Here is a 13,028-nt window from a genome sequence, read left to right on the forward strand (position 1 = left end):
CGAACACATAAACCCCTCCTACATATATTTTGCGTATCTCCTTCTAGAGAGACTTTATGCACATCTGGGCAAATCCATTTTATCCTTCCTGCCCTTTTTTTTTTTTTTTTTTACATAAATGGTATGATACACACACAACTGTGTACCTTGTTTTGTTTTGTTTGCTTGCTTAACAACTAACTGGAGATCTTGCCAGTTCAGTACTGAAGGAGTTAACCTCATTCTTTCTGTCAGCTGCACCGTGTTCTCCTACGTGGCTATACCATCATCTTAACCGCTTCCTTATTAATATGGACATATTTTCTTATTTCCCTCTGTTTTCCTTATCTTCTGATTCATCCTAAGAGTGATACATCGTTACTCACCCTTACCAAAGATGCATGTCTCTTATTCTTGGGAGTGTTTGCTACAGAGACTCAGGTCTCCTCTAGCTCCCTGTGGTCACTGGCATTTATCTAATTCACAGGAAGGAAAGCAGAAGCCACTGACCTCCTTTCCCACGGGTCTTCTTGACTTAGGTTAGTCCGAGAGGGGAGTCATGAGACAACAAGCCAGGAGGCCTCCCTCATGATCTGAGCCTCCTCACTAGCCTCACACCATACGACTTGCTCGTTCATCATGCACCCTGCCCCACCCATTTAACATCCCCTACACGTCTAGCTCTTTCCCACCTCAGGATTCTTGCACGCGCTTCATGCTTTGTCTGTGCATTCTTCCCCCTGATATGATCAAAGGCATCCTTCTCCTCCTCCAGGCACCAGCCTAAATGCCCCCTCCTCAGAGAGGCCTTCCCCCACCCCAGTCCCCTACTGCTGTCCATACACACCGTGCCCCTGCCAATGCCACCTTAGATCGCATATCGTCATCTTTCTCAGGCCTTGGTTTCCTTTGTGGCAGTTTATATGGCACACAGTTGTTTTTGTCACTTTGGCTTTTGCTTGTTGATTTCTGCCTCCTTGGGAGAAGGTACACTTGGGAGACACAGCGGGGACCTTCTCTGTCCTGTCGCCCATGGGTCTACAGCACCTCACACAGTGCTTAACCCTCCAGTTCAGCCAAGATATATTTGTTGAATGTATGATGCTAGGCTAACATTTGCAGAGAGGATTCCGCTGTCCATCATCAGTAAGCTGTGCACTTTGAATTACCTTTCCGGTAATGCTTTGTGGGGTGAAGTAAGAGGGACCAAGTTGAGAGCTTTACAGGATCTTCCACCAGCCAGCGGGGTGACCTCGGAGAGGCTCCTTAACCTCGAGCCCACAGACTCTTTCTCAGTAACATGGGAGGGCTTTGGATTCAGTCTCTTTTGTTTTCCCCAGCTCTGACAGTCTATGAAGCAAGTCAATACCTTCCATAGCAATGCTGCACAACAGAATCTTGTTCGGCTGTAAAAAGGAATGGAGTCCTATTATGTGCTACAGCATAGATGAGCCTTGAAAACATGTTGAGTGAAAGAAACCAGTCACAAAGGACCACATATTTTATGGTTCTATTGAAATGAAATGTCCAGAATGGACAGACCCAGAGAGGCAGGACATGGATTTGTGGTAGCCAGGGGCTGAGGAGGATGGTGGGGAGAGCAAAGGGGAATTATGGTTGAGAGGTACAGGGTTTCTTTGGCAGTTGATGAATGTTCTTAAATTGATTGTGGAGATAGTCACAACTCTGTGAATATAAAAACCATTGACTTGTACACCATAAGTGGGTCAATTCTATGGTACGTGAATAAAATCTCAATAAATTTTTTTTCTTTTTTTAGTGCTCTGTATTTTCATTGGATTTGATGGTTTTCAGAGAAGCTTTACATATATTTTTCTGCCAGTTTCTCAGCATAATCCTGCATGTTTAAGAGAGACCAAGGGAAGGGGCTGTGTACCGATCACCTCAATGTGGCAGGCATTGTGCTAGATTCTGTCATGGGATAAACAGTATAAATTTCATGTGTGGGTTCCAGAATCAAACTGCATGAATTCAAATTCTGGCTTGGCTATGCATTAGCTGTGTGATCACTGGGCAAGGTATGTAGCTCTGTTGGCTTCTGTGTGATGATAGTATCTGCTTCATGCATTTGTTTTGAGGATTAAATGATCTAGTGCATGGAGAGGGCCCAGGACCATTTCTGTCATTTCCACTGAGCTGCAGTGACTTCACTGCTTTTCCCAGAATTCCCTGGGGGAAGGTGACAGAGGCTTTGTCCTATAGGTGAGAAGACTGAAGCTTGCCAACAGCCTGTTTTACCCAAGATCATACTTAGGATCAGGAGTAACATCTTGAGGGATCCCTGGGTGGCTCAACAGTTTAGAGCCTGCCTTTGGCCCAGGGCATGATCCTGGAGTCCTGGGATTGAGTCCTGCATTGGGCTCCCTGCATGGAGCCTGCTTCTCTCTCTGCCTCTCTCTCTGTGTCTCTCATGAATAAATAAATAAACCTAAAAAAAAAAAAAAAAAAAGAAAGAAAGAAAGAAGGAGTAACATCTTGACGAGAGTCCAGCTCTGAGTATTGCAAGTATCCTGTTTTTCCTTCTCTTTCATACAACACCTTGGGCTCCAGTGATGAGAAAGATGGATCCAAATCCAGCCAGATTCTCTTTTCTTGGACCTTCTTCTGTTCAAGGTCAGATACAAGATGGCGGGTGGTCATCCAGGATCCCATTTCTAGCTCCAGAATGGAGTGATGTTAGTTGCCTGGGACATTTTTCCAACTACCCACCCATTATGTAGGTATTTATTCAAATATGTTATAGGAACTGCGGAAATCCCAAAGGACAGGTCCTTGTGTGTACTCAAGGAAGATTTTTTTAAAATAGACTTTATATTTTAGAGCAGTTTAAGGTTCACAGCAAAAATGAAGGGAAGGTGCAGTGATTTCCCATATATTCCCTGCTGCCATACGTGTGCAATCCCTCCCTATCAACACCCTGTCACAGTGGTACATTTGTCACAGCTGATGAACCTACACTGACACATCATTATCGGCAAGGAGGGTTTTTTAGAGAGCTTTTCATTTCCTAGTTCTCTTCTGTGCCTTACACAGTCTCCATTCGTCTTTCTGGGGGGGAGGGGGTGTAGGTAGAGTCCCCTTTGCCGTCTGCGGCCTCCCATCTTGGCCGGGGAGGGCCTCACCGAGGTAAACACAAGCCAGAGCGGCTGGGCCGGACTCGGCCCTGGGCCGTGGGGCCCAGCACCGGGGCTGTCGCACTGGTGAGAGTTCGTCTCAAGAGTTTCCTCTGTAAATATTATTTCTCCAGGATGTCCAAGTTTCATAGCTCATTTTCACTGGATTTCTTTCTGGCTGGGTTTCCTAAACATATATCCTCTGCGAGCAGGCCTGGCAGGAAGGAGTAACACCCAGCCGGGGCGCTCGTGGAACCGCCGAGGTGTCCCGCTCCCCGGAGTCACTTCACCCCCCACACCCGGTCCCCGAATCTGCAGGCTCGGCAGCTGCTGCCCAGGAGGGGTGAGGAGGGGCGGGGGGGGGGGGCTCGACAGGGGGGTTCGGGGGGGAAGGCGGGGAGGTCTAGACCCAGGCTACTGAAACCCAGCGCTGTCAAGCTAAAGGCCAACACAAGGGCAACAGCTACAACAGAAACTCTCTTCTCTCTCATATGTCTGCATTAGGTATTAGTACATAGAGTGGCTACACGTATGTATTAGAGAGATAGAAGATATATATATATTCTTTTTCAAAGAAAAGCAGAAAACAATGTATCATTAAAAAAAAAAGCAAATTGCAAAGAATACGGATAGCAAATCTTTGATGAAATTCTGTAAAAAACACAGAACTGCATAGGTCATGCATATAGAGGGAGTAAAATGAGAAACTGTGCAGTGGAGTCAGACCAAACTCATACCAGTTGCTGCTCTGGGGAGGATGAGGAGGAGGGCTGAGTCTGTGGAGGGCAGTGGGAGGAACTTGCCCTTTGTCCCAGGTCTTCATTTCTTTAAAAACACAATTCTGAGGCAAGCCCAGTCACCAGTTGACTCTGGGTCCGTCTAGGTGATGGGGCTGCTGGTGACTGTGACATCTCCTTTTCGGGGCAATAGTTGATGTATAAGGCTCTGCTCTTAGTCAACAGGCACTCAGAGCCGGCCAAAGCTCCTGTTTCTTGCTCCTGACCGCTCCTGTGATGCTCCACAACCCAGCTCAGGCTTGATCCAGGCACTGTGTAGACCCGAACACGGGTATCCAGGAAGGTGTTCTTCTTGACAGATGACAGGGAGCCAGGAAAGCTGATGAGGCAGGACAGGGCTGAGAGGGCCCTAGGGCCACAGATTCTCTGCTCAGTTCCTTCCAGCACCTTCTACCAGGTTAACTAACACCTCAGCAAAAGGGAAGGAGCAGCGTTTTATCTCATGCAGGGAATTTAGGACTTGCTATATGTGACAGGAAGGTCCTGAAGATGAAAGGGCAAGTGCTTTTTGAAAAATGAGACAAGTCATTTAGTCCATGGAGTACTTACTGTTCCACAGTTCTGAAATGGGAATAGGCACTTTTGACTTAGCAGAAGAAATGGAAGCAATTTTTCTTTAAAAAAATGTTTAAGGGACGCCTGGGTGGCTCAGCCATTTGGCTCATGCCTTCAGCCCAGGGCGTGATCCTGGAGTCCTGGGATCGAGTCCCACATCAGCCTCCCTGCATGGAGCCTGCTTCTCCCTCTGCCTATGTCTCTGCTTCTCTCTCTCTCTCTCTCTCTCTCTCTTTCTGTGTGTGTGTCTCTTAGGAATAAATAAATAAAATCTTTAAATAAAAAAATTCTTTTTAATTGCTATTTTATTTCTTTATTTTTAAATTTCTTTGTTTGGTCACCAGATTTTTGTTTGTTTTGTTTGTTTTTTTAATTTTTATTTATGATAGTCACACACACACACACACACAGAGGCAGAGACATAGGCAGAGGCAGAAGCAGGCTCCATGCACCGGGAGCCCGACGTAATCTCTTAGGGGCCAAAGGCAGGCGCCAAACAGCTGCACCACCCAGGGATCCCAGGTCACCAGTTCTTATAGCTTCCACGGCCTGCATAGGCACAGAGGCTCTGCTTCTGCCTGGGGCTCCTGCCTTCTCTCCCCTCAGTCACCCTCTTCTCCCCTCACCAGCAGATTTTTAAAAGCTCCTCTAGATACACATATGTTTCCGAGAGAAATTCAGATTTATAAAGCCTTCTCAAAAAAAGGTACTACAAGAAGATTGTAAGTGTTTGCTTGGTGGGTTTGTGACCATCATGTCCCCAGTAGAATCCAGAGTCCTGCTTCTTGACTAGGAAATGCGTAAGGGTGTGCTGGTTTAGGAGTGGCCCATTGATCAAAAATAAATGTCAAAATACTGAAATGTAATTTCCACCTTTGTGGATCGTGCTTTTCCCTGCCCTGTGCTTCTAGTTTGGATCCCTTCATGGGTCTTTTTACTTGGAGGAACCTGCATAAAGGTGAACCCAGAGCTTTTGGATGGATATAGCAGCCCCTACATAGGCAGTCTACCTTTCTTTTCCTGGAGAATTCTGTCTGTATCTTTGGTTTTCTCTTCTCCACAGTGCCTTCCATTAGCTCTTAGCAGCACCTTATTCACAGTAAGATACATGATTCTTACTTTCCAAGGATAGAAAGAAGGAAAAGGTCTTATGAGCCTGCCACTGCCAAGCTGAAGGGAGCTTTGGAGTGCCGCACCATGGTTCCAAGCCCCCAGCCATCATAGCATCGTCCTCTCCTGCCCTAGAAATTTTTAAAGATAAGATTACAACTGGTGCATTCAGGGGACAGATGAGTGCAGAGGGAGGTTCTGCTTCTGTAGCACGTCCATGGCCTTTAAACCTGCTTCCCACCTCTGCTCTACAAAGAGAGGCCAAAAGAGATTACGTGCCTAGTTTATTCTGGGTTGGAGACTTCCTGTCCTTTGCCGTGTTTACCCAAAGTGAGGTCAGCCTCATTCAGAACTCGGTGAGGTTGTTTTATGTCAGTGGCATTTATAATTAAAACGTAGCCACAAGTTGGGCTCCATAAAACATTAGAGAAAGATGGAGAAGAAAAAAAATGAGTTTATGGAAAAAAAATTCCAGTGGTTTGGAATACATATATATATGAAAAAGACTTTTCTTAGAATGTGTAAAGGTGTCTGCTTCTGCTTTAGGGTCTGAAAAAAAGATGCCTGGAAAATTTTAATGTAGTCCATGGCCTGTGTGATATTATGAAAAAGAAGTCTATCTAGAAGAATCTCTTCTGTATAACCAGATAAGGAGTGAGGGGAGAAGGGGCAGAGAGTCCTCTGGCATCACATCCCACCTCTGTGGGAGCACCCTGCAGAGGGGAGCAGTCTGCTGCTGACCTGCCTGGCTCTCTGGCTTCTGCCAACAGGGCCCAGTTCTGCCCACCTTGGTGATCTGGAAAGCCGTCTTGACTTTCAGCCCATGCTGGTGGGGAGCAAAGCGCCTTTACCATGAGGTGCCGAGCCATAGCACACTAGACACTGGAAGTCTGGACTGCCCCAAAACAAGGAGGCGGGAGGGATTTCACTGAAGAGGAGTCTGCTCCTTATAAAGAGTGCAAAGTACCATTCCTTTGACCAGTGAACTCCCTTTAGTGCCTTTAGGATGTGGTTTGATTTATAAATATTTGATTGGCACACACTTTGCTCAGGAACATTTCCATTTGTGCGGTGAGCAGTGCCAGGAATCCTGCTCCCCACATAGCCTCTTGTGTGCTTGGGCAGGCAAGGGGGTGTGGTCACCGAGGAGGCTGCAGATTTGGGATGCTGTGAACTTGTTCTTCTCCAGTTACTATTCAGGTATTCATCCTATTGAGGAACAAATCATGTCCCCTTTTGCCTGAGAGGAAATTCCAGCAGGAAGAGCAGAATCAAACGTGGAGCCCCTCCTTATTTTGCCCACAATAGCTCTCTCCAGCAGAGAAGTTAGACAGGCCAGGGCTGGCTGGGCCAGGGCCTGGGCACATTTCTCCTACATTCCAGGACTTGAGAGCTTCAAACCTAGACAGTCCCGGTGACACCGAGATGAAGAGTAACACTAAATCCAGTGAGCAAGGCTAACATTCATTTAACTTATCAGACCCCAGAGATCACATGGTTATAGGAAGAAAGTCAAGTCAGTCTAGGAGTGATGATGATGATAAATAACATTATTTGAGCACCCACTATGTGCCTGGCAGTGTATATGACACTTTTAAGGTCCCTATTTTTCTATGGCATGGGAACTATTTTTAAAATGAAGAAACTGAGGCCTGTGAAATCACTTCCCCAGGTGTTCAATAGGTATCTACAATATATTGTTGAATTTGAATTTATCTGCCACCAATATAATTCATTCACTCATCAAATTAATATTTATTGGGCATTATACCAAGTACCAGTCAATGTACTAGACACAAAATTGCATTGTTGAGCTATAAGAGTCAAAGTCTCCATCCTCAGGGAGCCTAGTGGGGGAGAAAACCATTAAGTAACCACATGGATAAGTTTAATTATAACTGCAAGGAGATATGGATGGTACAAGAGGAACTCCTCAAATCTGTATCCAAAATGGAACTGGTCATCTTTCCCTTTGCCTGTTCCTCTTCCAGGAGCCTCCCTCTCAAGGTGATGCCATCATCTACCCATGCCCCAAAGGGAAGCCACAGGAGTCACCATGAATCTTCTTGCAACTTAACATCCATTGCCTTGGCTCATGGTCTGCAGCTCTTACTCTGATGTTGCCTGGCTTTCCTAGAATGGCGTTGTAACAGATGGCCACAGCCTGTATTGATGATTGCCTACAGCCATGATTTGGGGAGTTATGAAGGGCAAACCAAAAACATCTTCCCTACTGGCGAGAGATTCTTACCAGTGGGGCCGTTTTACACAGGTCTACGTTGCAATCAATACAAGCAGCATACAAGCACCTGTCATAGGTTCATACCACTCCAAAAAAGGCCTTGTGTTAGGTACTTAGAAACTTACTTTCCTGGAATTAGGAAGACGATAAGTTTTGAAAACATCCTAGTTTTGCCCATGGCAGATCTGCAGGTTGTAGACAAAGAGAAGCTGTGAAGAATTATTTTTTGCCTTGTAGAGCTGGAAGGCATGCAGTTCTATTTTGTATAATTTATGTAGATTTATTTCAATATTTGATTGGGTTTTAGAAATATTCTTCCTGGCATTAGTCTTAAGAGTATGGCTCTGTACCTGTGACTACAATCTCTAGTCATGCTCAAACTGATGACCTAGGAATAGAAACCGTCCTCTCACCAGACTGTGCTAATCAGCCAGGGTCATCCACTCTCTCCACCCCGGGCGCCTTCCAGATGGACTCGGATTCAGAATAACCCTTGAAATGAAGAGTGTATGTGGCAGTACCGCTACTGGGCAGCAGAGGGCGACAGAACTACACTCAGTGGGTCCATCCATGCCCGGGAGTCCTCCTGCCTGCAGGATCTTTTAAGACTTTTCAGCCTGTCAGACACACAGGACAGTGTTATTATTCCCATTCTCCAGGTGAGAAAGTTGAATATCAATATTTTCCCCAAGATTAGACGATTGGGAACACTGGAGACATCTACAGTGCTAGACAGGAGGGGTGACTGGAAGGGTCCTTGGGCTGAGGAACTTGACACTTATTTTGCAGAACATTTTATGCAAAATGGGGAGAATGGTCATTGTTCAGTGCTGTTCCAGTTAGAAAGTGACAGTGCAGCAATATGAACTCAAGCTTTCTGACTCTAAATCTAGGGCCTCCCTTAGTCTGCAGAGAGTATGTGGATTATCCTGTTTTTCTGGTATTGACAAATACAGAGATGGATTTCTGCTCACTCATCCCACCTTACTCTGATTTCTGTCCTCCTTGGGCCTTGTTCTTAGTTCTAGAGTAAATAAATAAGCCAACACAACTCTGAATGTTGCCAGAGAGGCCCTGAATCAAAATGTGAATCTAGACCCTTGACCTTCCTGGGAGATAATGTTATAGAAAAGATGAAGTGAAGGTCCTCAAATACTATACTGTATTTCCACAGGCTGGGTTGAATATATGGAAGTCCGGATATGATGATGATGAAGATATGATGACAACAGCAATATTGTACTGATCTGTTGTTACCCTGAGCCAGGCACTGTGCTGGGGACTTTCTTCTTCAATTATCTCATTTAATCCTCCTAAGAAACCAGTGAGGCAAATGAGTATTAGTCTTATCTTACAAGTGAGAAAAGTGAGGCCAGGAAGATTACGTAATTAGCCCAGGTTCACTTGGCAAATAGTCGATCCAGCATTACTTGGATGTAGATCTCCTCACACCCACTCCAATGGCCTTCTTGTGCTGAGTTCCAAGGGTTCTTGACATCTTAGGTCAGGCGGCTGAATTCACAGCACTTGCAGAAGTTGTCCCAATGTTACATACCCAGCATGCAATCGATAATGTTAATGATGGGATGACAACAATGAAATCACATGCCATTTGTACAGAAATTCCAGTACTTGGAAGTCCTAATTGTAGTGTCTTGTTTTCCCAGAATTCAAGATTTCTCAGAAAAGCCAGTCTAACCCTGAGGAACACATCATCATGGTTCTTTCCCTTGAGATTCTGAGCATCAGAGAGCATTCCCATTGGTTCAGAAAATGGGTGAGACTTATCAGAAACATTTAAAATTCCAAAGGAATTAAAGCTTCTTTGCCTTGTGGTGTGGGGGCAGATTACATGAATTGTGTAGCTTGCCTCACGCAATGGACTACAATTTAAGTCCATTTATTTGCAGTAAATGTTACTTAGATATATTTGTTTAATGTACTAAATGGAGTCTTTTTTGCCTCACTCTGGTACCTAGTTTTCATCATCAAGTATAAGGCATTCTCTAGGCCGATTGGAAGATAAGCCATCAAGACAAAACCCCCTGAAAATGTAACCCTTCAGCTGCAAGCCCCAACATCAGCCTTCCTCCTCCGTTTCTCAAGGGTATGCCTGGTGAGTGGGAAGGAAGAGACAATGCCTTCTAATCCATAAATGGTGGCTTCTCCACCCCATGATCTTTGCATCTAAGAGTAGAATGAGCACCACTGAGGTGGTCATTTGTGCTTCCAGTCTGCAACTTTTGGTGCATATTACACAAATAATTAAGACTGTTTGGTATATAAACCATCAAGGTCAGTAGTTTGCATTCCATTTAAAGCCTGTTCTATAGAACCTCACTTGCTATCTCTGCTATTATTATCTATCTCCTGGTTTCCCATATGCATTTCTCCTTTTGATTCAGAGTGTGCTTTACCCGTAGATCACTAACCCTTTAAGCAAGAACCAGTTCTGACTTTTGGCTTCTCTATAACAGCTAATGCTTCAGTGGTGCTTAGGGAATCCCTGATAATGTCACGATAGTACCCAGACCCCTAATATCAAATGTACACACCACTTTGAGAAGTACTAAAGCAGAAGGAAGAGATTTTTGTTCCTAGATAGTCAAGAAGATTCTTTTCTCTAAAGTCATACCTCCATTTATCAACACCATCTGAGAGCTGAGCTGGCAGGAAAGCCTGGAAGAGATAGTCAGCATTTGGCTCCCATTGCTCCCGCCCTCCCGCTTCTATAAGGTCTGGAGAATGACTTTACCCCTCCCAGTCACCACAACCACATCTGCATGATAGGCCAAGCAAAAGCTGCATAATTTATGATGTGTAAGACTATGATTATGAACTAGGATTTCACAAATCAAGCCCAGTGGAAACATAACCTGGAGAGTCCGTTAACATGAAACTGAGCCCACGTCTTTGTGTAGGGTTCACTGCCCCTGCCCCATGTGGCTCTTCCTGTCAGAGAGCAGGCGGGACCCTCACCAGCCTTGGGGGCCAGGCCTTTATTCACTAGTTACAGAAACCCAGAACAGTTGAACGCTGGCGGCCATATCAGATCTCAAAGCACTTGTGTTAGGTCAACAGATAGTCCTTTTAAAACCTTGAAATAGGACCCCTTTAGGTAGACTGTAGCTCTCACAGTGTGTTATTATCCAAACCTAGACCCTGCGCACATTTATATCACCCTGCCTCTGAGTGTGTCATGCAGAAAAAGGGTACCCATAGGTACACATCCTCCCTTCTTGCATCCTTGACTAAGGAAGACAGCAGGAAGGCAGGAGGCCACAAGAGAGATGGGTGCTTACTGTGCTGGTCGCTCCTGTCCCTTGTCCCATCCACTGTGCCATCTGGAAGGATCCTCAGGAAGTGGCCCCCGTTGCTACAGTAGAGGAGTTTGGGCTTCATGTAATTCCCCGGAGGCAGATTAAACTTCTCCATCAGGGCAGTGAAGGTTGTGATTTCCCCTTCAGCCATGGCTCTGCAGCTGCTGGTTATGGTGCTTTCAAGGCTGGAAGAAATTAAACAACCTTGTAGAATGTCCCACTGGCAAAGGTGCCGCGTACCCTTTCCAGAAGGGAAGGAGAGCCTCAGCGCTCAGGGTTCTGAGTCGGGGAGTAACCACAGACTGCCCAGGTGATGGCCACAGGAAACAGGCCTGGGTGGTGGGCAGCGGTTAAGGAAGAAAGGTCTCTGGCATGGGAGGGATTTTCAGGACGTTTCTCACTTCCCAATTGGACACAGCTTTGGTCCAGGCTGTGCATTTTTTAGAATTTCAAATTTAATCACTTGGGCAAGGGAAAAAAAAATAATGTCTTGGTCCCTCCTTCTGATCCACACATATCCTCAAATTAAACACTGAAGTTGCACTAAAATAACACCTGGGTTATTTTGTGGGCTGAAACCCACAAAAGCCGAGAGGCCGGCACTGAGGTTTTGCTCTCCATCCTCCCACAGTTTTGGCTGGGGGACTGCCGGCCCCATGTACGCAGATAGCTCTGAGAACCTGAGTGTTCGGGACCCCTAGGAAAGGGATGGAGGTCTTTCAGACCACCCACAATAGGGACAGCCTCGGGTTAATGTGTAAAGGCTTTGCTGGTGGGAGCAGAACCAGAGTGGGGAACAAGCACTTGGCCTGTGTTATGTGGGGATCTAAAGGGCAGACACTCTACCAAAGGAGGTTTTATGAGACCGATCGTTATGAAGCATCTACCAGTTATGCTTCCCCAGCTTCCCCTACGTCCTCATATCACACAGAGAAGGTGGGTCTGTCCCTTGTACAGAGGCCATCTTCATCCTACGTATCTTCTAGAGAGACATAGTTATTCTGACACAGATGCCACCAGATTATACATTATGATCCTCTAATATTGTGTATACACAATCTGTAGAAATTTATATTATCAGTGTAAAAATGCATCAGTGACACAAGGCTCAGTTTTAAAATGCTAAACTAATGAATGTTAGAATTCTAAAACATCTTCTTGTCCCACCACTTAGGAGGACAAAGCACTGGTGACTACAGGGCTACGCAAGGAAGAGGAGAAGAGGAGCTAGGAAACTGCTGTGGGAGCTTCCTTACCAGAGTGAGTAGGTGCTGACTGTGCATAGTGATCATCAAGTGGCCTTACAATAACCATGATCATCATCATTGACATATTCTGGGTACAGGTTAGCTCATGTAACCTTCTTTATTACTCTTTGAGGCAGACATTCATAGTATCTCCATCTTTTTCTAAAATGACACAGAAGCTTATAGATGTTTGATGACCTGTCCAAGGTCAACAGCTTCTACTTGGTGGTGCGGAGCCTCAAAAGGAGTGTGTTGAAACAGAGCCATCACTTGCCCTCAGTGAAGTGACTTCAATGAAACTGCAGTATCATTGCTGCAATTGGTATTTTTACCTCTTGTCTGGCACATACATCTGCCCCCATGAGCTTTTTATTCATTAAGTTATTAATCTGTGACCCAGATGTTGGCTGTCACCACCAACTTTTGTCCTCATGTCAACCTTGAAGCAGGACTCCAGGTAAGTCCTCATTCCCCAGGAGACCCCACATCACCAGACTTTAGGGAGCACTGTGAACTTCAGAGCAGGCCCACCAGCCTCCTGCATGCCCTGTACTAACCATCCATCTCTCCCTCACTCCATTCATCTATCCATCCCTCCATTGATTCATACATCTGTCCATACATCCCTCCATCTGTCCATCCAT

At 45.5% G+C, this 13,028-nt stretch overlaps 2 protein-coding genes across 4 annotated transcripts in view; one reads left to right on the top strand and one right to left on the bottom strand.

Annotated features, from left to right (window-relative positions):
• LOC121496848 overlaps window positions 1-13,028 on the top strand; it is a 235,849-nt gene that overhangs the window by 94,821 nt on the left and 128,000 nt on the right. The window contains exons 4-7 of the transcript XR_005989355.1: window positions 7,567-8,476; window positions 9,485-9,594; window positions 9,797-9,933; window positions 12,312-12,397. The gene's annotated coding sequence lies outside the window, so the exon portion shown is untranslated. The remainder of the gene's footprint in view (window positions 1-7,566; window positions 8,477-9,484; window positions 9,595-9,796; window positions 9,934-12,311; window positions 12,398-13,028) is intronic.
• FGF1 (fibroblast growth factor 1) overlaps window positions 1-13,028 on the bottom strand; it is an 87,877-nt gene that overhangs the window by 9,770 nt on the left and 65,079 nt on the right. For all 3 annotated transcript variants that reach the window (XM_041765625.1, XM_041765622.1, XM_041765626.1), the window contains exon 2: window positions 11,120-11,322. In XM_041765625.1, the coding sequence (XP_041621559.1) occupies window positions 11,120-11,288 (169 nt within the window). In that variant the 5' untranslated portion in view covers window positions 11,289-11,322. The remainder of the gene's footprint in view (window positions 1-11,119; window positions 11,323-13,028) is intronic.

The sequence above is a fragment of the Vulpes lagopus genome, chromosome 8 (assembly GCF_018345385.1).
Source record: "Vulpes lagopus strain Blue_001 chromosome 8, ASM1834538v1, whole genome shotgun sequence".
NCBI lineage: Eukaryota > Metazoa > Chordata > Mammalia > Carnivora > Canidae > Vulpes > Vulpes lagopus.